Here is a 23,208-nt window from a genome sequence, read left to right as displayed (position 1 = left end):
AGTCTAAGTGTGTTTTGATAAGCATATATTTTTATTTTAACTCACATATTTGGATGAGTTGTGATTAATATAAAGAGAGTTGTTCTTTGTTTTCTTTTTATTTGGGGTAAATATTTGGGGTCTTTCAGCGACTGTTTTTGCAGATATGGGAAAATAAAGCTATTTAGTTTTATATGCAAGAGAAAACATCTACAAGAACGTCTAAATGTTTTATGGGCATACATGATTAACAAGGGGAAAAGGTACAGGGTAGCAGCAGTAAAAGCCTGAAAGAAGTAGAGAAATGTCGTCAGGTGTCTGGAAAGCTTTCTGTCTTCAGCCTTCTGGAAGGCTGTGCTGAGTTTTCATGCTGTAATGAATTTGCAAATCACAGAGGTAAGCTTATAATGATGGAGACATTATATGGATTCACACAGAGTAGAGAATACACAGTGGATTAGAAAATAGAACCCTTCAGTTTTTGGTTTAGTTTTGCTACTAACTAGCAATGTGATCCTGGAATGTCACCTAACCTCTCTGAAATTCCTTTTCTATATCTCTAAGGCAGGTGAATGTGAATCACTCTTGAGGTCCTTTACAGCTCTCATGTTGGAAAAAGCAAGTCTTTCCACATGGGGTTACATAACTGACACTGATTATAATTCAAAAAATGGATTTTGAGATGCTGGATAAATCAGCCAAGTTTTGTAATAACACACTGAGGCTATAGTTAAAAGCATTTAGGAACCGGCAGACCAATGTTCTAGGCCAAGCTTTGAAGCAGTCAGTGACTTTGAGCAAATTTATGCATTTCTCTAGGGATTAGGTTTATTTTTCTCTATGTGCCAGTTGAACTAGATGGTCCCTGAGTTTTCTATCAGTAATAACATTCATTATTCTCTTTGCCTTTTTCCAGTATAATAACTCAAGGAAACACAGTTTTAATTTCCAAAAATTTCTAAGAGGAGTTTTTACAGGGATATACCAGAATGAATCAATATATTGGTGCTTTTCATTGGAATTATTCTGAAAAAGACTTGCCCCTTTTGAATGATGGTTTATCATATTTTATGAAAACTAAACATAAATAAAAACCTTACATAGTTATCAATTTTCTTTTAATTTTTTAATGTTTATGTATTTTGAGAGAGAGATCGAGCATGAGCAGGAGAAGGGGCAAAGAGAGAGAGAGAATCTCAGGTAGGCTCCACACAGTCAGTGCAGAGCCTGATGTGGGGCTCAAGCTCACAAACTGTAAGATCATGACCTGAGCTGAAATCAAGAGTCAGATACTTAACCTAATGAGCTACCCAGGTACCCCATAATTATCAATTTTCTACAGATCTTCATCTATTAAGAGAAGTGAAGTGTGGGAGAGAGTGTGTATCTCATACCATTTGGACAAAATGGAGAACTAAAACAATTATTAAATGCTTACGTATTTATGACCAATATGACATGAATTGTGAGTTCCCTATTAAAGACAAAAACTTTTAATCCAACCATTTATCTTTTCCTTTTAAAATGTAAAGCACAAACTTGAAGGACTAGAAACACTTTATTTGATGGAACCATACAAACAGATGAGAGTTTAGTTAGTATTTTTGAAGTGCTATCATCATTGTAACTTTAAGCAGATAAACTTTAATTATTATTAACGTTGTTTACATCTTAACTGGTTTGTTTAAACTCCAATTACAATAAATTGGCATATTTTACTTTTTATTAAATAGTTTTTATAATGACAATGAAAGATGCAATGATGCAATGTAGAAAAGCACTCGGAGGAAAAATTAGCACTACATCCAAAGTATTATTTCAGAAATTTATTTTGACATCATATTCATATTAAGATATGTTGTCAGTGTCCACAGTACATCTGTGAGGTATCAGGTTGTTGTTTGTCTTGAAATCCCTATTTCACACATAGGAAAACAAGCACAGTATATTTAGTAAATTTTCCAAGGGCACACATTGTGTCAAGATAGCACTGGGAACAGAATTTATTTCTGGTATTTTTCTTACATAGTCCAGTGCCTAACATAGTGTCCTAGAAAGAGTAAGTACTTAATACATAGTCATTGAATGAAAGAATGGATAAATCATTCTATGAAATCTGAACAACTGTCATATTTGCTCTCTATTCCCTTCTTCATTAAATTGAAGAAGCCGTAGGAGCAGTTGAGCAATAAACTTTACCAACTGTCCCCTCCACAAGTTTTCATTGCTACATGAAGAAGCTTTGCAAGATGATACCATCTGGTCAGTCCTGAGTTGTACACTCTAGGTCCCCCCAAAAGAGTGTCATTAATCTTGGTTCATTGTAATGTTGGCTTTTGTGGTGTGAGTTAGATCTACCAGCAGGTGCCTGAGACCAACTCTTTTCACCGAAGTCACTGAAAATCCATTATTAATACTGAATGTGTTACTGATGCCCTAGCCTAATATTTTAGTAAATCAGAGTTCTAAATTAGACTTAAAGAACTTGATAGTTGTTGAAAATAAGTCACTTGGCTAGTATTGGCTCTGGCTACCTCAGCAGAGGGTAGTTATAATGCCAGAAAGGATAACTTAATTTATTTCCTGAGTTCATTTGTCGTAAGTTGAGTTGCAACTGTAAACACGATTAAGGCCACAGTGGCATGACTTTTAAAGTTGATAGAAAAATGTGGTAAAGAACATAAGTGTTCATATCACCAGAAGACAAAAAGATGACAAAGCCATAATAGTCATTCCCAGTGATCATCAAGTAAGTTAAAAATTGTCATTTGTTCTATTGGTGCTGATAACCACTTAACGAAAAAACAAGTAAGACATCTCCTGAAGCACTTATGGTTAAAATATAGTTCTTCAATTTTGATGACATTCATTTATATACATATATATTTTTTTTTGAGAAAGAAAACCCATTTAACTGTACAGAATGATCCTATTTAAGTGAAAGGAAATGCCTTTGCATTTGTCACCAAAATTTATTCATTGAACTAAAATTTCATCCAGGTGACATTTTCTTTAGGACATAGTCTGGAGAAATCTGAAAATACTACATCTCATTTGCCTTTATGTCAAACAAATGATTCACCAGACCTGCCTAATTGGATGGTATATTTCCACTGGAGTGAATGTCCTAATTATAATTTAAGACAAATCTGAGAGAGAAGGTTTATCAGACATTTCTACCTCATTTTATCATGTCCAAAGTTCAGAGATATTTTGAATTCTGTGTAAAAGAGCATCACAAGGAACTTACAGCACTCTTTGGTAAAACTATTACCCATTCTTAAAGCATTGCCACAACGAAAATAGAAAGCGACATAAGTAAAACTAAACTATTAAACATCAACTTAGTGGGCAAATTGCGTTTAGAGATCCACATCATAAAGAGTAGCTTTTGTGTAGGCTCCTGTACTCCTTAAACTGAAAGCATAGTCTGTGTTTTCATGTAAGAATATATCTAACTGAAATCAGGAATTCCATTTTGTAATTGTGTCAGTTATATTTAAAAGATAGTTATTAAGGAAACTTTAATTTGTAAGCAACTCTACAGTGAATAGAAATAGGAAAATATAAGCATCCACACTTAGCAACAAACACAAATAACAGATTCTTGAGCGCCATATCTTTCAACATGTTTGCTTATCATTCAATCCTTTTGCCCACCCTTTCTCTGTAGGTCAGGCAGGAGAGTAAAACATTTTCAGAGAAACTCCCCAGATTCATGATTTTAACTGCCTACGCCACTGCAGACAAACAATAGGTCCTATCGTCGAAGTCTCAAGGCACTTGTAAGGGCCATGCATGTGTATCTATTGTCCTTGTTGCTTTTGTCCTGGAGAACTTCGTTGGCCAGAGCTCTCTCCGGGATGATGCGCAGGAGTGACAGGAAACTGAAATCCATAGCCATTGTATCCATCCAAGTAGACACATTGGAAGAAACTGATGGGGCCTATGGAAGAGAGCATGATAATTTGTTAAAACAAGCAGAACATGAGCAGGAACAAAGGTAAATCACAGCCAGATAATACAATGTATGTGGACGTGGGTTCTTCAGCTAGATAGCCTTGACAGTAACTATCAAGTTAATAAACCTCATTGTGTCTTAGATTCCTCACATGTAAAATCAGGACGATAGCAAAAACCTCATAGAAATGTTGTGGAAATTAAATCAGTAAATATATGTGAAACACTTGAAATCTTTCCTGACACATAATAATCCCTTAACAAATGATAATAAAAATTATCTGGCATAGAAAGTCAAAGTACTTACATCATAGGAATCTATTGATGTGCACTGTACTCCGAAAAACTGTTATATAGTTACAGATTTTAAAACATGAGCTTATCTATATGAAAAATAACTAACTTTTCTTGTTTCTTTTAATGTTTTTATAAAACCACAGAGAGCCTTGTGGTCTTAGAGTCTTGAGGCTTTCCACTTGCCCTTACTCTCCTGAGATGGCATAGTTACTGTTTTTTAAATTTTGTTTAACATTTATGTTTATTTTAGAGAGAGAGAGACATCGCATGAGTGGGGTAGGGGGAGAGAGAGAGAGGGAGACACACAAGGTCCAGGCTCTGAACTGTCAGCACAGAGCCCTAAGCAGGGCTGGAACTCACCAACCGCGAGATCATGACCTGAGCCCGGATGCTTCACCGACTGAGCCACCCAGGCACCCGGAAAATACTTTTTACGACAATGCGTCCAGGTAGGCGCTCTGTTGTCAGAGCAGAGAGCAACACAGAAAATGTGTTAAAGCCAAGCAAGGCAGTGCAGCGTGGTGGGTAAGGGCATGAGCTCCCAATGCTCCCAGGTAGCAGCTTTGTTAAGAGATGGTGACTCTAACTTCTCCGAACAATCATGGGCACCTACTGACTCTTCAGTGCTTTCTATTTTATCTATTTGCCTTCTGTTAATGAACCACAGAGTTTTTGCCAATGGCCAAGAAAGAGAATGACTGTTGAAGTGACTGCTATGTGGAATATGGTGAAGCTGGCCAAATTCGTATCAGCCTAAGGGCTTATGAAATAGAATGAGGCAAAGCAGGGGTATTAAGCAGCTAAAGGAAGCAATAAGGAATTATTCTGATTTCATCTCCCTGGGTGTCAGCTGACTTGAATCACTGGTTTTCAGTGATGAAAGTAGTTTGGAGAAATCTTGACTTTGTTCTTTCTTTTCCCCTTCATCTTATCCAGAATCATTTTCTTTTCTGTTGTAGCTTTAAAGAGAGGCAGTAACACAATCTGCCCCCACTCCCAAGGTTGTAAGTGCTTGGGGCTTTGACGGGCCACTGCCAGGGATGGCAATAAAGCTAGACTGCACTGGGACACCTGGGTGGCTCAGTCTGTTGAGTGACTGACTTCGGCTCCGGTCATGATCTCACTGTTTGTTCGGTTGGGCTCTCTGCTGTCAGTGCCAATCCTGCTTCAGATCCTCTGCCCCCCTCTCTCTCTGCACCTCCCCTGCTCTCTCTCAAAAATAAATAAACATTAAAAAAATAGCTGGACTGCATTAAGATGAATGGCAGCATCAGTGCTGAAAGTAGAAGAGTCCAGCAGGGACAGGTTACCTTCCAGCTGAACTGTACTAGACATGGGCACATTTCTGAGCATCTACTTAATTGATGCTGATAGGCTGTTAATGGAAATATCATTACATCTGCAAATGTTAAGGCTTATATAAAAGGCTCAGGAATATCAGGCTGTAGAACTATTTGACAGTAAGATGGAAATAGGAAGTATTGTTTTTCTACAGAAAATGCCCCAATCAAACTTAAAATATTTGATGAGTTTTTTTGCTAAAAATATTGAATTGATTCATTTGTTCATTTTATTTTTTTAAATATTTTTAAATGTTTTTATTTATTTTTGAGACAGGGAGAGACAGAGTGTGAATAGCAGAAGGGCAGAGAGAGAGACCCACACAGAATCCAAAGCAGGCTCCAGGCTCTGAGCTGTCAGCACAGAGCCTGATGTGGGGCTTGAACTCACAGACTGTGAGATCATGACCTGAGCTGAAGCTGGAAGCTTAACCAACTGAGCCACCCAGGTGCCCCTCATTTGTTTTTAATTAAACCTTTTATTTTGAGATTATTATAGAGTTGCTTGCAGTTGTCAGAAATAATACAGAGCTATTCCCATATACCATTCACCCAGTTTCCCCACTACGGTGACATCTTTACAAAACTATAGTACAATATTCCAAACAGGAAATTGACCTTGATACAATCCATGTATTCTTTTGAATTATATTTTAATATTTATTTATAAAATAAAGACTTCAACTGTTTATGTGACATAGCCACAAATTTTTACCAGTAGGTTAATAATTGGGAAACTCCTGTTTAAACCAGAAACATGCCCAGATTGACTTTATAGATTTTTGAAATAATAGTGAAAAGTACTGTTTTTCTCAAAACCTGATTATATGAAGGGCTATAATGACTCCCTCTCTTATTTGCTGCAATCGCCTCAACATCTGAAGCAGAGCTTGGAATGTAGTAGGCACTTAATATTTGCTCAGTGAATCAAGTATTAATATGGAGTAGGAGTCATTTGCTGTTGTAGTGGGCATTTTAGTAACTTCCTGCAGAAACACCTTAAAGAAGCAGTTAGAATCCAGAGAACATTATTGATTTCATTTCTTCAGATAAATGTCTAGTCTTTAAAAGCATTAAGCAAAACGAACTTCAGTCATACCTATTTCAAACATTGCTTCTTTTAGTCTGTCCAGCAATGACTTTAATGCAAATGCGAATCCAAAATGTATTGCTTTACCATTTGAAGAAAAATATCTAATTTGGAAATATCAGAATGATGAGAATCTTGGACATTGAATTTTGTAACTGCACATGCATGTTGATTGCATTCTACAATCAACGATCCAAAGACTATTAAGAGCCTGCCACGTATCTAGAAAAACCAAAAAGAACTTTCAATCTTAAAAGAAGCGAGTTTCTAAGCAATTGAATTGCTGAGTCTTATTTCTACATTTTTTTTTCTCTTTGATATAAGAAAGTTCAGCATATCACTTCAGCTGTCTGATTATAAAGCAGACAGTAGCACATATTGAAGCACAAGTTTAGTGAGAGTGCACAGGATCAGAGCTGTGTAGAATGGTCTGCGATAAATGCCACTTCAGTCATTACTTTGTAATTCTTCCAAATACGTGCCTCTTGCCTGACACAAAAAGTGGTGGGCTTATTTTTGAAATATAAATGACCTACTTTAATGTTATTCATCATGTCTGTGCTAAAAATCTTTTTCTTCTCATACTGGTCTTCTTAAGGGTCTAAAGTGCCAGTTTATACTTCTACCTTTAATATAGAATGACTTCATATTTTTAAAGTAATTATAAACTTACTTTTTTGCTTCTTTGTGGAATACACATCTTCAGCTTCTGGTGTATACAAAAATATGAAAGTAAATAATTTGTACATTCACAGCTATTATACAAATATGTAGGGAACTAAAAATCTCTAAACGGTTGCACAATATGAAAGAAACAGGAGCTAATTCCCTCTTTATAATATATTCTAGGTTCTTATTCAGATTCTATTCAATCTCTCACCCTAAACTTTATAGCTAAGAGCCAGTAGCAGAAGAGGAGCCAGTGGAAGAAAACAATGTGGTGTTCAATATGTACTTGTTCAAACAGGAACACTGGTCCTGATGTGTTGGATGTTGGTGGGTGAGTGCTAGCAGATGCACATATTCTTTTTTTAGAAGAGGTCTTTAATGTTTAAAGTTATAACATGTAAGAGTGAGCGGGCTAAATAATGAATATTTCAAAGTAATTCTAAATTTAAAAAAAAAATTTAAGGTTTATTTATTTTTGAGAAAGAGAGACAGAGAGACAGAGTGCAGAGAGAGGGAGACGCAGAATCCGAAGCAAACTCCAGACTCTGAGCTGTCAGCACAGAGCCCGACACAGGACTCAGGCTCACAAACCATGAGATCATGACCTGAGCCAAAGTCATATGCCTAACTGACTGAGCCAGCCAGCCTCCCCAAAGCAATTCTAAATGTTTGAGGGGCTTAAGTTTTTAGTAATCATCTTTGCCATGAAAGAATATCAGCAGACTGGTGTCCTGTATTAGTCCCTTTTCTCATCTGGCTCATGGATTTCTCTACTGTAGTGATACATGCCATGTATTTATCTAGTGATGGATAAATTGAAGCTATCTAGTTGAACCCCTTTATCTAGTGTTCACATTAACTGGTGTTCACATTTGGGCTTTGGGGGGTTTCTTGTAAAACCCTGAAAGGTAACAAAGATGTGAATGCATGTGTCTTTCATCAAAAGTTAGGTTTTAGACTTCAGCAAATTCTAAGTATGTTCAAGGACCTTTCTTCTCAAAGTGTGATCCATATTCCAAGAGTTTCACTGTTATTTGGAGATTAATATATAAAGGTAGTTCTTAGGCCCCAACCCACATTTATCCCATTTTAAAAATATTGTCAGATGATTTATGTATAAAATGATTTGAGAAGCAATTGTCTAGAAGTCAAAAACATGTTAAGAGTTATTGTTCTTAATAATTCAAGTTTTCAAAAAAATCTAAAAATTAAGTATTCAAAAACATATCTTAGGACAAGTGTAAATCATCCTAAGACTCAGGTGTCCATTTCTTTGTGTCTTTCCTCAAAACACTATTTTCTACACTGTTAATTAATTCTGGGCACTGCTATAGTACATATATTTTCATGGCAAGAACAACTCTTACACAAGCTCTATTGTTTATAGGCAAGTTTGGAAGTATAATAGAAAATATCTATTATATAACATTCCACTCTAGGGACTCTGGAAACCCTTCAGTAAAAAAAATAAAATAAAATCAGTTGAAACTCTTACAATACAAATAAAGAAATTTAGTCCTGAAAAGACTTGCTCAAGATTATGTATCTAGTTGTGATATATTTTTCTGAAGTTTGAGCCTTTTCTTTCTTCCTTTGTCCATCTTTCCTTCCTTCCTCCTTCCTTCCTTCCTTCCTTGTTCCTTCCATTTCTTCCTCCCTCCCTTCCTTCCTTCTTTCGTTCTTTCCTTCCTTCCTCCCTTCCTTTCTCTAGCCATTGCTGTTAGTATAGGCAAATTGTTTCACATTTTTTAAATAAAAATATGTCAACTTCACCTTTAAACATTTATGTGGTTCTCTTTCTATCAAATAACACCCCCATTCAATTCAAAAATAGTGAAATGATGGTTTTGAAATATTGTTCTTGTAAACAGATTGGACAATAAATGCATCTAATATTTACTTTTAAATAAACCAGTGTCTAACTAGTGCCTTCAACATGTGAAGATACGCATTTTTTTCCAAATAATGTAAAAAAGCTGTTTGTCTAAAAAATGGGTCTGCGACCTAAATATTACTTGGGAAAAGCTAAAGACTAAATCAAGAATAGTTAAATAAAACAGACAAAACATCATAGCCTTAAGAGAAAACTCCTAAATACACTGAAGACAACAAGTTCACCTTCAGCTTTCTTTGAAGCCGGTACATCTTCCAGATCTTCTCCTAGAGAGTAAAGAAAGGACACATCAATCCATGGTCTATTTTCCAGCTTTCCCAAAGAAGAAATTTTGTATTTAAGGTTTTTGAATCTTAAGATCTATTACTCTTCGAACTCAGCATTTGGTGTCTCTATGAACAAGAACTTCCTGACAAACAAGGTAACTTCTCTGACTTGGGGAGAGGGTGCGGGGCAATGGATACAGTATCAGGCTGTGGTTAGGGCTGACAAAAGCTGGCTATGATAAGAAGGACCTGCAGTGATGCTCCCAAATGTGGCTCTCCTCTCTGACTCCTAACACTCCTTCCCCAAACTACCAACACTTCTGGAATTTAGGACATTGGAGATAAATACATAAGCTAGATCCTGAGAAAAATATCCGCCAGCATATTTTATTAGTGGACTGATTAGATTTTAGTCTTTTGATGGATAATTGTAGAGGCAATTAAAAGACACTAGAAGTTGAACCAAAGCTCAAATACACAATGACTCTTAGCTTACATTATGTAAATTACTTGCTGTTTTGTGTACAGGCACATGTGGAATAATGTGGAAGATTTTTAAGTCAGAGATAATTCTAAGAAAATATACTTAAATGATCTTTAAATGTTCACATCAGTTTTTTAGCATTCTTAATGATCTGAAAGAGGGTCAGTTTTCTATTATTTATTCAGATTTTGCATACCAGCTGCTCACTAATAAATAGAAAAGGGGTAAAATAGGTCAGTATGCAAATTTTCTCTAATAAGAAAGAAATGTGACCTTTAGAAAGAGATGTTATTATGTAAAAGGACAAAATGGGAAAAAAGAAAATTACGACCACTTTTTTGCAGTAAATATTTTTAAACTACTTAAAAATTTTATTTTTTAATTAGCAACTTTGGTGAAAAAAGTCTCATCAGGACTCGGAGGCCAAGACTGAGACCCCAAAACAGCTGTTTGTTTGTTTTGTTCCTTGTCAGGCTGGAGCAGAGTTTGAACCAGAAAAGAACCTCTCCAGCTCTGGCCATAATTTACTCTCTACATCTGGGTCTCAGGTAAGTTGGTTGCAAACTGGCTTCACTTCATCCAAGGACCTAGTTCAGGGCATTCGTGGCTTCCTTGTGTTGAGCGTCCCTTGCTCCTGATGTTGGCAGTGTCACTTAACTGTGGACTGGAGCATCCATTTGGGCTGGAGCAGGAAGTTACTAAAATTTCACCCTGATTAGTTTAGAAATATTTTTTTTTTCAACGTTTATTTTTTATTTTTGGGACAGAGAGAGACAGAGCATGAACGGGGGAGGGGCAGAGAGGGAGACACAGAATCAGAAACAGGCTCCAGGCTCTGAGCCATCAGCCCAGAGCCTGACGCGGGGCTCGAACTCACGGACCGCGAGATCGTGACCTGGCTGAAGTCGGACGCTTAACCGACTGCGCCACCCAGGCGCCCCTAGTTTAGAAATATTTAAATACAAGCTTAACTCAATTAAACGCTGGATTAAATGACCATGGTCTGAAATTGCTCTGTTAGCTGCCATGAATAAAGAAAAGGTATAAATGGGTACATGATATTTTGAAGTAACTTAACTATATTTTTAAAATGATGTCAGAGTTCTTAAAAGAACCAAATGATAGTTGCACTTTCATTGTGTAGCAAGAATCTGCTAATTTTTATGGAGGATGTTTATAAAAGTAAACTAATGCAAGGTTCTTGTACACAAGAAATACAGATTTTATTTTTGAGGATTATAGCACACATAAGCCTAAGATGTTTATGCTCTGGATTCATTTGTTATCCCTGGAGAAATAAATATGGGTAGAATAAACACCCGAGCTGCTTCTCTTTTCCAAATTCTGTATTCTGACCCAGCATAAACTAGCTACGTGATAAAAGCTGGCAAGAAGTGAGTCATATGTCAATTGCTCAAGCTAACCGGGAGAACAGAGGCACCAGAAGGTAAACCGCAAGCCTAGGGCAGTTGCTATAGAGATGCAGTCTCTTTGTAAGCAACTTAACAGCAACAGAAATTTACTGAACTAGGAATAATGAATGTACCGCAATTGTCACTGCTCAGCATACAAAAAAGAAATAACACACTTACAATCCATTTAATTTTATAACTTGCGCATTGATTAGGTGAGTGGTGGTTTGGATAAAACAAATACTTGACTCTAAAAAGGTATAATAATTACCATAAAAGATGGATCAACATGTGCCAATGGACTTTTAAGAAAACATTTTATGAAGGAAGTTTAATTTATTTTTTATTTTTATTTTTTTCCTTGGAAGGTTTATCTGAAGAAATACACTTAAGATCAGATGTAGAAGAAATCAAGAAATAGCGATATCTAATAGCCACACCCAATTTTGGAATCAAATAGGACAGATGTTTCAATTTCTTGCTAAGTTTGCACAAGAATAAGGAATGTGATGTTTTACTTTTGTCAGTTTTTAGGGTCACGTCAGTGCAGATATCCCACTCCAGTCTGAAGAATAAACAATTCAAGATGCTAAAAGTGAATAATTTGATATTTGTTGCCTTGGAGTTCTCTAAGCTGGACAGTGCAATCTCCAAGCCAAACAGGGATGACAAACATTCCTAAGCTTAAGGACAATGACTGGAAAGCAGAATCAGATTATTTAGAGGCCTTGGGATTCTGTGATAATCTGAGTGTACCTGCATCTTATTTGTGAAAAGGAAGGGAAGGAAGAATTATCCACAACTCATGACTGGAACATCATAGCTATTAGAGCATTGATTTTTAAAAAGTGATTTGTATACTTTGTATAATTTTAGAACACAATGAATTTCATTTTCTGCACATGTCCCTTAGTAAACAGTATCTTTTCATTAAAAAAAGGAAGTCTAATTTAAAATCGGTCCTTTGAGGGTGCCTGCGTGGCTCAGTAGGTTGAGCGTCCAACTTCAGCCCAAGTCATGATCTCACAGCTCATGAGTTCGAGTCCTGCACCGTCAGCCCTGAGCCTGGAGCCTGTTTCAGATTCTGTCTGCCCCTCCCCACCTGGTGCTCTGTCCCTGTCTCGCTCTGTCTCTCAAAAATAAATAAAATAGAATGGGTCCTTAATATAGAGGGGAACATGGCCGAGGGAGATGGCAAGTTTCAAGTGAGGGCAATCATATGAAGAAAGACTAGATATAGCAAAGAACAGAAGAGATTCAAGGAGCAGGTGGAATGTTGAGGAGGGCAGGAGAAGTGCATCTGCAAAGGTTGGAAAATGTTATCATGTGGACAGGTGTCAGGCTGAGCATTCTCTACTCAATGTCCTAGCCAGTGAAGGTCATTCAAGAAGGCAATCATGTTCTAATGTACTTTGTAACAATAACAAGACTAGAATATGAGAGAATGGATTCAGAGAAAGAAATTGGAAATTTATTTTAATAGTCAACATAAAAACAATGATTTCTGCAATTGGAAATCACTGACAGAGTTGAGTATAAATAAGGCTTCATAGGTACAATTAAATAGGATTGAGTACATGTGAATGCAAGAGATTATATAATAAGGGATACCTTAATGCACTGTCTGAGTTTGGAAGAAAATAGTGGTGCCACTCCCAGCAACAAGGAAATCCTAGGAGGTACTCATTAGCTGGGAGCATCACAGGAAATTTAGTTTTCTAGCAGTTAAATTGTGGTGTTGGTTGGTCATGATACTAAAAGTGTCTACAAGGAAGAAAGAGAAGGTAAGTTGTCTGGAAAAGTTTACAAGTGACGTGCATTGAGTTAATAGGCAAAACTGAGTGATTTAAGAGCTCACTTTTACTGATAGCAATGATAGCTAATACTTAACACCATCTGCTGGGCCTTATTATTTCATATGTGTTATCACACTCAATTGTGACAACCCCTCTGTGGGGTAGGTGTTCTTATTTTAAATCTCTTAAATAGATGGAGCAGAGAAGGGTTAAGTGTTGTCCGAGGTCACAGAATGAATTAAGTGACAGGACTGAACCATGGACCCCAGTCTACCTGGTTCAGAACCACTTGAATGAGGATTTATATTTATTTCACAAATAGTATAAATGTTATTCCTGTTATGTTCCAGCCACTGTTCTAACCACTTTATAAATGAGAACATATTTCACCTCCTTGGAAGTGGGTACTATTCCTATTCCCATTTTGTAGGTAGGAGAATTGAAGGCTAGAGACTCAAGATCCCAGGGCTAGTTAGTGGGGAAACCTGGGATTCAGACTCAGGCATTTTGGCTTTAGAGATTGTGTTATTAGTCACTGTGCCATTCCACCTCTAGAGGCTGGCCTCCCAAACTCAGTTCTCTCCGATTTCAGAACCTATGCATTATATCGCCGGCTGCATAAACCATGAACTTGTGCAGAGCAGAAATGAAAGAGTGTCCCTCTTCTAACAATCCATTTTCTTTCTGGTGGGATGAATAGAAGAGTTACTTATCTGTATTTGAAAATGATAATAACAATGAAGATGAAAATATATCTGTTCTGTTTGCCTAAACACTGTATTTTAGGTAACCTTATTCTAATCAATTAAGAATGAAAATATTATCCAGACTTTCAAACTGTAGATTTCATCTTTTATTTATATAGAAACTTAGATTCTAAAGGAATCACAAGTATTAATGACTCTGTCCTCTTATCTAAATCAGACTTCTCCACGATAACAGTCATGAACACATGAGAGGTCTTGTCTGTGTGGCTACCATTTCAACCTTTTAAACATGCTGATGTCAAAGTCTGGCTTTTGTATAACTCTTTTACACTTATGAAATTACAGCTACAGACACAGAGGTTCTTAGATAGCTATCTAAGAAAACAATAAAATGATCATGATAGGTCTAAATTTTGTATTTTCAAGTCTTCCTTGTCTCAATTCCATAATCTGCTTCATATCACATAAGTGTCTGTTCCAACACTTAAATTTACATGTATGCGTGTGTATATATATATATATATAATTTTATAAATTTTATAAAATATATAAATATGTACACATATATGTATATGTACATATTTATATATAAATATGTACATATTTATATATGTGTGCATGTGTTATTTAAAAAAAATTTTATTAGTTTTTTTTATTTTTGAGAGGCAGAGAGAGACAGAGCATGTGTGGGGGACGAGCAGAGAGAGGGAGACACAGAATCGGAAGCAAGCTCCAGGCTCTGAGCGGTCAGCACAGACCCCGATGTGGGGCCCGAACTCACGAACGTGAGACGGTAGCCGAAGTCGGACCTTCAATCGACTGAGCCACCCAGGCGCCTCTGTGTGTGTGTGTGTGTGTGTGTGTGTGTGTGTGTGTGTGTGTTATTTTGTCATCAAGTGTAATGTCCTGAAAAAAAAAAAATCAGAAATTCTCTTTGCCCTTTGCTTCATAGTTTTTGCTGAGCTCCAAGACTGGTCTCCAGCCATTAATCAAAAACAGAATGAGAGCAGGATGGGACTTTAGGAAAGTTCAGGAGATAAGTCTTTGTCTGCATGGGGTCAAGGGTAGCCTTGGTTCTATGAGGCTGAAAACAGATACAACTTAAAAAGCCAGTATGTTGACAGTAAGGAGACTCGTGTGTGTGTGTGTGTGTGTGTGTGTGTGTGTGTGTGTTTGAGTGTATATAACATTAATACATATGGATATATATATATATATATGGCATCAATATGGGCAGTAATTAATATTTGGCTGAGAGAAAATCCAAGAACATAAAGAAATGTGCAGTTTAGCTGCAGTACCAACAGTTATTATGATGTACAATTACATGTATTTATAAATACATGGATTTAATATATGAATTAACAAACTTTATAGTAAAAATGACAGATTTATCATTCTCAACAAACAATCTTATCTTGGTTCCATTTCTTATTCTCTATAAGGGTGTTCTCAGATTTTTGGTTACAGAAATTCTTAACAGTCTTAAAAAATTAAGGACCTCAAAAAACTTTTGTTTATGTGGATTACGTCTATTGATAATTAATGTAACAGAAATTAAAACAGACATTGTTTTTAAACATAAGGATTCTCAAGCAAACAGCTCTTTGGCTGAAAGAGTGATGGCTTTCTCACATATCATTTAGCCTTTGGAGAATTCCACTGTATGCTCATGAAAAAATGAGAGCAATAAAGGTAAATAGTGGTTGAATATTATTATGTAAAGTGTTTCAGGTCACCTGAAAGGATTTTGGAGACCCTAGGGATCCATAGACTATTACATTGAGAAATGCTACTCCAGGTGAAGAATTCTATCTCTACAAAATAACCAACATTAACAAAAGGAAATAATTAAACATAAACCTGTCAAAAGGAAAGGTAATTATTCAAAAATAAGTTTATTAGCCATATATTACATATGGCTATATATAGATCAAAGTATTTGAGAAAACAAGAGAGTAAATGTCACCTTTTGAGGAAAAAAAAAACAATTTTATTTCTCTAACACAGGAACCAGTAAAATAATGCAAGATATAAGCAGAACACAGACAAAGCAAAACTGAATTCTTCAAATTAAAAATTATTACAGAAGAAATATCTGGTATGCGCTTTCACCTACCATATATATTTTACGCAAAAGTTATTACATATCATAGCAACCCTTTGCCAATTAACTGCTAATATTGCATTAAAAGAAAAATTTTAAACTGAGTTGATATACACAATAAATGTAAAATTTTTAGATTTAAGCTTAGATATCAATTTCTTTCTTGTTTGCTTGCTGGCTTTCTTACCTTCTCTTTTTCTCTCTTTCTTCTTTTTTTTCTATATTAAAACCGTCCCTTCTAAGTTTGGATAACTGTAATAAATTTAACAACACTATCACACGTATGCATGTTAATAAATTAGAAACATATTTACAGTGGTTTCTAAAGGTTGTTGGAATCTCAGTTTCTTCTTCGTATAAAGTGTATAAATTCATCATGTGTATTTTATGATGTCCCCTATGTGTTTGTAACACAAAAATGTCTGAAATTGAATCAGTAATCAAAAGTCTCCAAATAACCAAATGTTCAGGACCAGACAGTTTCATAGGCGAATTCTACCAAACATTATAAGAAGAGTTAATACCTAGTCTTCTTGAATTCAAAAAAAAAAAAAGAAAAGAAAAAAGGAAACTTCCAAATTCATTTTATGAGGCCAGTAATACTCTGGTATTACTAGAGAGTATAATGCTAAGTGAAAGAAATGAGTCAAAGAAAGACAAATACCATAAGCTTTCCCTTATATGTGGAGTTTAAGAAACAAATGAGCAAAGGGAAAAGAAAGGTGAGAGAGACAAACTGAGGACAGACTCTTAACTATAAAGAACAGATGATTACCAGATGGGAGGTGGGGGGGGATGGGTGAAATAGGTGATGGGGATAAGAGTACACTTATCTTGATGATCGCTGAGTAATGTATAGCATTGTTGAATCACTATATTGTGCACCTGAAAGTAATATTACACTGTATGTTAACTCTACTGGAATTAAACTTAAAAACTTTAAAAAAGACCAAAGTAACAAACATTTTCTAAAGGAATTTAAAGTAGAAAGAGCAATGTATGCAGCAGCAAAAAACTTTTTACAAAAGTTAACCTGTAATTGAAAATAGCACAGAAAAAAGAAACCATTGAATAAGCAAAAAATAAAATAAAAATGTCAAATTATAAATATATTTTTATTATTTTTTAAAAATGTTAATGTTTATTTTTGAGAGAGAGACAGATCATGAGAGGGGGAGGGGCAGAGAGAGAGGGAGACACAGAATCTGAAGCAGGCTCCAGGCTCCGAGCTGTCAGCACAGAGCCCAGCGGAATCCACCATGAACTCATGAACTGAGCTGCAGTCAGATGCTTAACAAACTGAGCCACCCAGGTGCCCCTAAACATATTTCTTAAAAGATTAGTTTAGTTTTACAAAGTGAATGCCACCTTAAAGTTTTCTTGTAATTTATTCATTTAAGAAATAGCTACTCTTTCAGCAACAACAATGAGTACAATGAGCTCTTTTTCTGTGCAGGTGCCCTACAAGGTACTTTACATTTTCACTTACGTCTCATAACACACTAAGAAATAGGTGGAATAGCTTCATTTTACAAGATAACACTGAGACTCAGCAGATTTAAAATGTGTTAAGCAACACATTTTTAAAGTATTAAATGAAGGTATAAAGCTGAATTTCTTGAGCTTCTAGACCCTCAATCTTTCAATTAAACATTCTATCTCCACTTTCAGAAGAAAAGGACAATGCTACCTAGAAGTAATTTGCAGTCAAGTAGAGAAAATGGACAAGTATCCAAACAAATATAAGATACTATGGGTTGCAAGGTAGTATATAACAATCATCAAAACAAGCGTGAGATGTTTTCAGTGGTGGTACAATCACTTCTTCCTAGGGACGTCAAAGAAATTTTTTGGAAGCTATCCCATGGGAGATCGACCATGAAGGATCATATAGCCAGAAATGGGAAGAAAAATACAGGAAAAAAGAATGACAGTATCAAAAGATGGAGGAAAATTAGGAACATGGACAGTTGAATTGGTTTGGTATCTCTTATAGGTATACACAGTGATTATAGAAAAAAGACATAAAATGTAGTTTAAGACTGTAGTTTAAGGCTTTAGATCCTCAAGCTAAGATGTGTAGAATGTATTCTAAATTTTCCATGAAGAAATATTGAACACTTATTATCTAAATAGCTTAATCAATTTGAAGTTTTGGAAAACTTAATTTATTAGTAGATGTGAAATGGAAGAATGTCAGAAATCAGAAAGGGACCTGCTGAAAAGTCACTTCAATGATTCAGAGGAGAAAGAGCAAAGCTAACATGACTTGACAACTGAATTAGAGCCTGACAAAAAAAAAACGGTGATTACGCAAAGTAGAATTTGAAGGTTTATGTCTATGTGACTAAAAAGAATAGAAATCATGTGGCAATTCCCTTTGGGATTTGCTGGGGTTGAGGGATAAAGGAAAGAAGGGGGAATAAGATAGGAAGGTCAGTCGTGAGCCTGTGCAAAGAGTGATGCTGAGATTTGAAAATGTGAGACCAGAGTTGATAAGGCAGGTTAGACTTCAGAACACCTTGGGGTCTTACCCACAAAGAGATAGATAGCAAGGTGGAAGGGCCCTGCTGGGAAAGAGTGTGAAGAGGAGAAAAGAAGGTTGACAATGGAAGAACCAATCCTCAGGGCGGGGTGTGTGAGTGTGTGTGTGTGGAAATAGCAGAAAGATAATGCTGAGAAAATATCAGACTGAAGAAAACGGAGTCTGATATTATGAAAACCAAGAGAGGAAAACATCAAGAAGGACGAGAGCCCAACAACATTGAATGCATCAGAGAGGTTGAGAATGGGAGAGGGGTGAGAGAAGGTAATTAAGCTCTGCAATTAGGAGGTCTGGGTTGAGCTTTAAGTGAGTTATTTGAGGACAGTGTCAGAGGTTAATACTCAGCTTGCATGAAATAAAAGTCTGAGGAATTTGGTCAAGAATTGGTGGGAAACTTACTGAAGAGGTGTAACTGTAAATGAAAGCAGAGCAAAAGCACAACTTCAGGAAGCAGAAAGAGCAAGGGAAATTTTTATATGCCAGAAGAGTCTGAGGATATTCGCAGGTGAAGGGAGGAGGGCTTCTTAGAGCGAGAACTGAAGATGCAGGATGGTGGGAGTCGGCATCAAGGAGAGGCAAGAGGGGTGGAGTCAAGGAGAAAACACGGAATGATAAATCTCGGGTGAAAAGCAATGCTTCGTCTTCTGAGCATGAGAATGTAAGGGTGGTAAAATAATGGGAAAGGTTAAAAGCGACTGTAATTTGGAGAAAAGAAAAATTTTAAGGAATCCACATGGATGGCATAGATCATGAATTTCATTTTTCTTGTTTTTAAAGATAAATTTTCCTGTGTAGTGCCCAGCCTGTTCTGTGTACTCTTAGCAAACATGATGAATAAATAAAAATGACCTAAATAATGCAAACATGTGTACCAGCAGTTACTGCATGTTTATTTCTACCAGCAATCTATTTTGATTTGTGTAACGTTTCAAGAAATACTTGTAGGTAAACATCTGGGATCCTAAAGCATCGACACAAATGTAACTTTGCACGAATTTTTGTTTTCATTTTCACTCCTCCTATTTTATCTAATTCACTGCATCACTTTGACTCTGTAGAAATATCAAAAGCTTAAAATTATTTTCTCAACTGATGTGACGAATCATGTATAAGTGATTTGATGCAATATTACATTCTAAGAGTTAACATTTTTTTTCAAGAACTCATAAGAATCCGCTGTAGTTCAAAGCAGCAGTTGATAGCCAGTTTATTTTAGTTTTTTGGTGTGAAAGCCTCCTTTATGCAGCTATTATTTTAAATGATCATGAGTTTTAAAGAAAACTAACTACTACACTGAGCAATATCCACAGAATTCTCGAGATTGACCTCCGGGGGTAATAAAGTATGCAGAGACAGTTCACATTTGGAATTTTGCACACAGTGAAGCCAAGGGTGTTCAATAAATGTATGCAATCCTTTCTGAGTGTCTGTCCTGTCACTCTGAAGATAGGACACAGCTGTCTTGAGGGCCATGTCAGAACAACTTAACATCACCAATAAATGAATGAGGCCACATTGCTGGTACCCAAAGACTAATAATCAACAGCGACAAACATTTCACCAAATGTGCCTTATACACAGACTTGCTCTGAGGTCTAGCAGAATGAGTTATCAGAGATAGTAAGCAGGGCAGCTGTCCCTATTTAGAAGGCTTTAACCAAGTTACTGCTCCATTCTTTTTCTCCTGAAACAAAATTTCCATAAGTATAATCACCCTTGCTCTAAAAAGTGGCATTGTTTTAAATCCACCCAAAAACGAGTGAGATGTTTTTTCCCATTATGATTTTTTTCTTATTATGGTATCCATTTTGACACAAAAGCTTAATAAGCGAAACCTGTTCCTACCCAGGAAAAGTAACACATTATCATGCTATAATTATTACCATCATTGTCATCCTCATTCCCATGGATGCCAATTAATAAATACTTAATAGACACCAATTATTATTTATGCACCTTCTATTTTATCTTATTTATCTCTACCCAGAATTTCTATGAGGTAATATTATTGTTATTATTATTATTATCCACATTTTATTATCAGTTTTTTTAGTATTTATTTATTTTTGAGAGAGACAGAGCATGAGCAGGGGAGAGGCAGAGAGAGAGACACACAGAATCTGAAGCAGCCTCCAGGGTCTGAACTATCAGAACAGAGCCCAATGCGGGGCTTGAACTCACAAACCATGAAATCATGACCTGAACTGAAGTTGGACGCTTAACCAACTGAGCCACCCAGGCACCCCTATTATTATACACATTTTAAAAATAAGACTACTAAGCACAGAGATGTTATGTAGATTTCCCAAGTTTACACAAATTTTAAAACAGTTTCCCTGTTATCAGCCACTACCCAATGATAACATCTGTATTTCTATCATGAATTTGGTGATAATTTGTTTTTAACAACAACTACATTGATGTTAATATTCATTAGCATTCCATTCCAGCAAGTGATCTCCAATAATATTCCATCCCAACAAGTGTCCCAAAACAAAACAAAACAAAACAAACAAGTGAGTCATTGTATAAAATGATACTATTTAGGAAAAAAAAAACATATGTCCTAATATAAACTTTAACCTAAACACTATAAGAAAGCATATTTTTCTTTTTCAAAGGCTTGTGCATATTTGTATTAACTAAGAATGGATTTTTTAAAGAAGATAAAATTTATATTTCTATGATTAAGAATTGTATAAAGTTTTAATAATAAATTTTATACAATTGCCCAGAACTAGAACATCAGAGTTTCACTTTTTAATTTAAGCAAGTAAGGCATGAATCTTGTTAAAACAAGGTTTGGGGATAACATTAAAAAAACAACTCTTGGACTCTAATTCTGAGAACACGATAGACAATATTCGCTACAAAATCATACTTTTTGTTGAAGTGCTGGGCTCAGAGGAGACAAAGGAAACTTCCAGAATCTTCCCTTCTGTTGCAAGAGGAGAAAAAGAATACCTGCTGATCCACGAACGGTGAGGTCACCCTGTGGACAAGTGCTTATAGTAAAACAAGAACTCAAAAACTAAGTGTGCAAGGAGCAAAGTAGGGGTGCATAGGCTGTGAGCCTTTGTTAAGCCAGAAATGGTGGGACAAAAATATAAGTGCCCCAGGTGATCTGGAGAAGATAGCAACAACACAGTATTTAAATCTCCTTCAAATCCCCTTGTAAAAACAGAGAGTGAAACCCATGGACAATATTTAAAACAAACTGAAATAAGCCCTAGAAATATGGACTGAAACAGTCAGAAACCTACCAGGTATTAGCACCTGCGGAGAAGGAAGGAGAGGAAGGCAATAGGGAGTCTGAGAGACACCCCAAACAGGAAACCCCCAAACAGCCAATAGGCATTTTCTGAAAAGTGAGTAATGACAACTTGAGATCATCAGCTGAACCTGGGAAGGGCTTTGCCCAGTCCCAGAGCAGGTAAGCATAAAGGGTTCACCACGAAGTGTGAGTGCTGGTACCATCTGGTACCCTGTGACTCCTGGGGAACTTATGAGCCAGGGTTCACTTGCAGGACAGAATCCCACAAATGGTAAGACACTACTAGGGGTGGAATAAAAGTTGAGCAAGATAGGGACAATGGAGAGAAAGAAAGATAATTTTAGATAAAAGTGAGGGAAATAAAATAAAACTATGAGCTCATAATCAAAGTTCCAATCACAGAAAGAAAAAAGCCTTCATAAGGGAGAGCCTGAAGAAACAACAAACAAACAACACATTTACATCACAAGGTACTTCAGATATTCAAATTTTCAAACTTGAACTTTAATATATATATAAATCTTCTAAGAATTAAAATATGAATTCAAAAATAAGGACAAACAATAGATTATTAAAATAACCAGTAAGATTTGAAAAATAACTATTATAATAAAATATAAATTATATAAAATCTCACTGGATGGGTAAAATAACATATAGAACTGAAGAAATAATTAGTGAATGTATGTTAAGACTGATCAAATTACACTAAATACATCATGGAGAAATGAGGAGATGAAAAATTAGAAAGAGATGTTGAAAGAAGAAAAATGTGAATACCTAACACATTAATAATGAGCACAAGGAAAAAATAGTAATATTTGAAGAAATAATGGCTATGAATTCTCCAAAGTGGTAAAGGAAAGAAAAATGACTCCATGTGCCCTGGAAAATTTTCACAATAAAAAGAAGCTCTCACTCCATAAACTATAGTGAGTCTGCAGTGGATCAAGGGCAAAGAAAAAATATGTAAGAAGACAGAGAGAAAGGATAGGTCATATGGAAGGAGTGACAATTCAACTGGTAACAGAATTCCTCTACCTTAGTGGAGGAAGAGAAAACAATACAGTGACATGATGTACTCAAAGTAATCAGAGTGCCTAACTGGTGACCTAGATCTTGTGCTTAGCAAAAGGTTTTCGACAATAAGGATGATTTAAAGACATTGTCACATAAATAAAACCTGAGAACACTTTCCACCAATAGGTCTTTGCTCAAGACGCTTCTAGAGAAGGAGATGCTAAAGAAGTATGATGTTGAAGGAAAAGTCAGAGATGTGAGAGAGATGGTAGCAATGTAACTGAGAAATCTGTAGGTGAAGATAGACACATGTTGAAAAATAATACTAATACAATTTGACATTCAGATTCTTTTAAAGGTTATAATTC

General features: G+C 35.9%; 1 protein-coding gene across 20 annotated transcripts in view; it reads right to left on the bottom strand.

The window, feature by feature from the left end:
• Nucleotides 1-1,518: 1,518 nt before the first annotated feature.
• The window catches only part of TRDN (triadin), a 385,182-nt gene continuing 363,492 nt past the window's right edge, over nucleotides 1,519-23,208 (bottom strand). For 18 of the 20 annotated variants that reach the window (XM_053222303.1, XM_053222304.1, XM_053222295.1 and 15 more), the window contains 3 exons: nucleotides 9,454-9,495; nucleotides 7,340-7,375; nucleotides 1,519-3,925 (listed from right to left, as the gene is read on the bottom strand). In XM_053222303.1, the coding sequence (XP_053078278.1) occupies nucleotides 3,786-3,925; nucleotides 7,340-7,375; nucleotides 9,454-9,495 (218 nt within the window). In that variant the 3' untranslated portion in view covers nucleotides 1,519-3,785. The remainder of the gene's footprint in view (nucleotides 3,926-7,339; nucleotides 7,376-9,453; nucleotides 9,496-23,208) is intronic. The other 2 variants (XM_053222300.1, XM_053222309.1) reach the window with 1 other exon arrangement.

This window comes from Acinonyx jubatus, chromosome B2, assembly GCF_027475565.1.
Source record: "Acinonyx jubatus isolate Ajub_Pintada_27869175 chromosome B2, VMU_Ajub_asm_v1.0, whole genome shotgun sequence".
Taxonomy (NCBI): domain Eukaryota; kingdom Metazoa; phylum Chordata; class Mammalia; order Carnivora; family Felidae; genus Acinonyx; species Acinonyx jubatus.
Note: the sequence above shows the minus strand (reverse complement) of the source record. Positions and strands in the feature narration are given on the sequence as shown.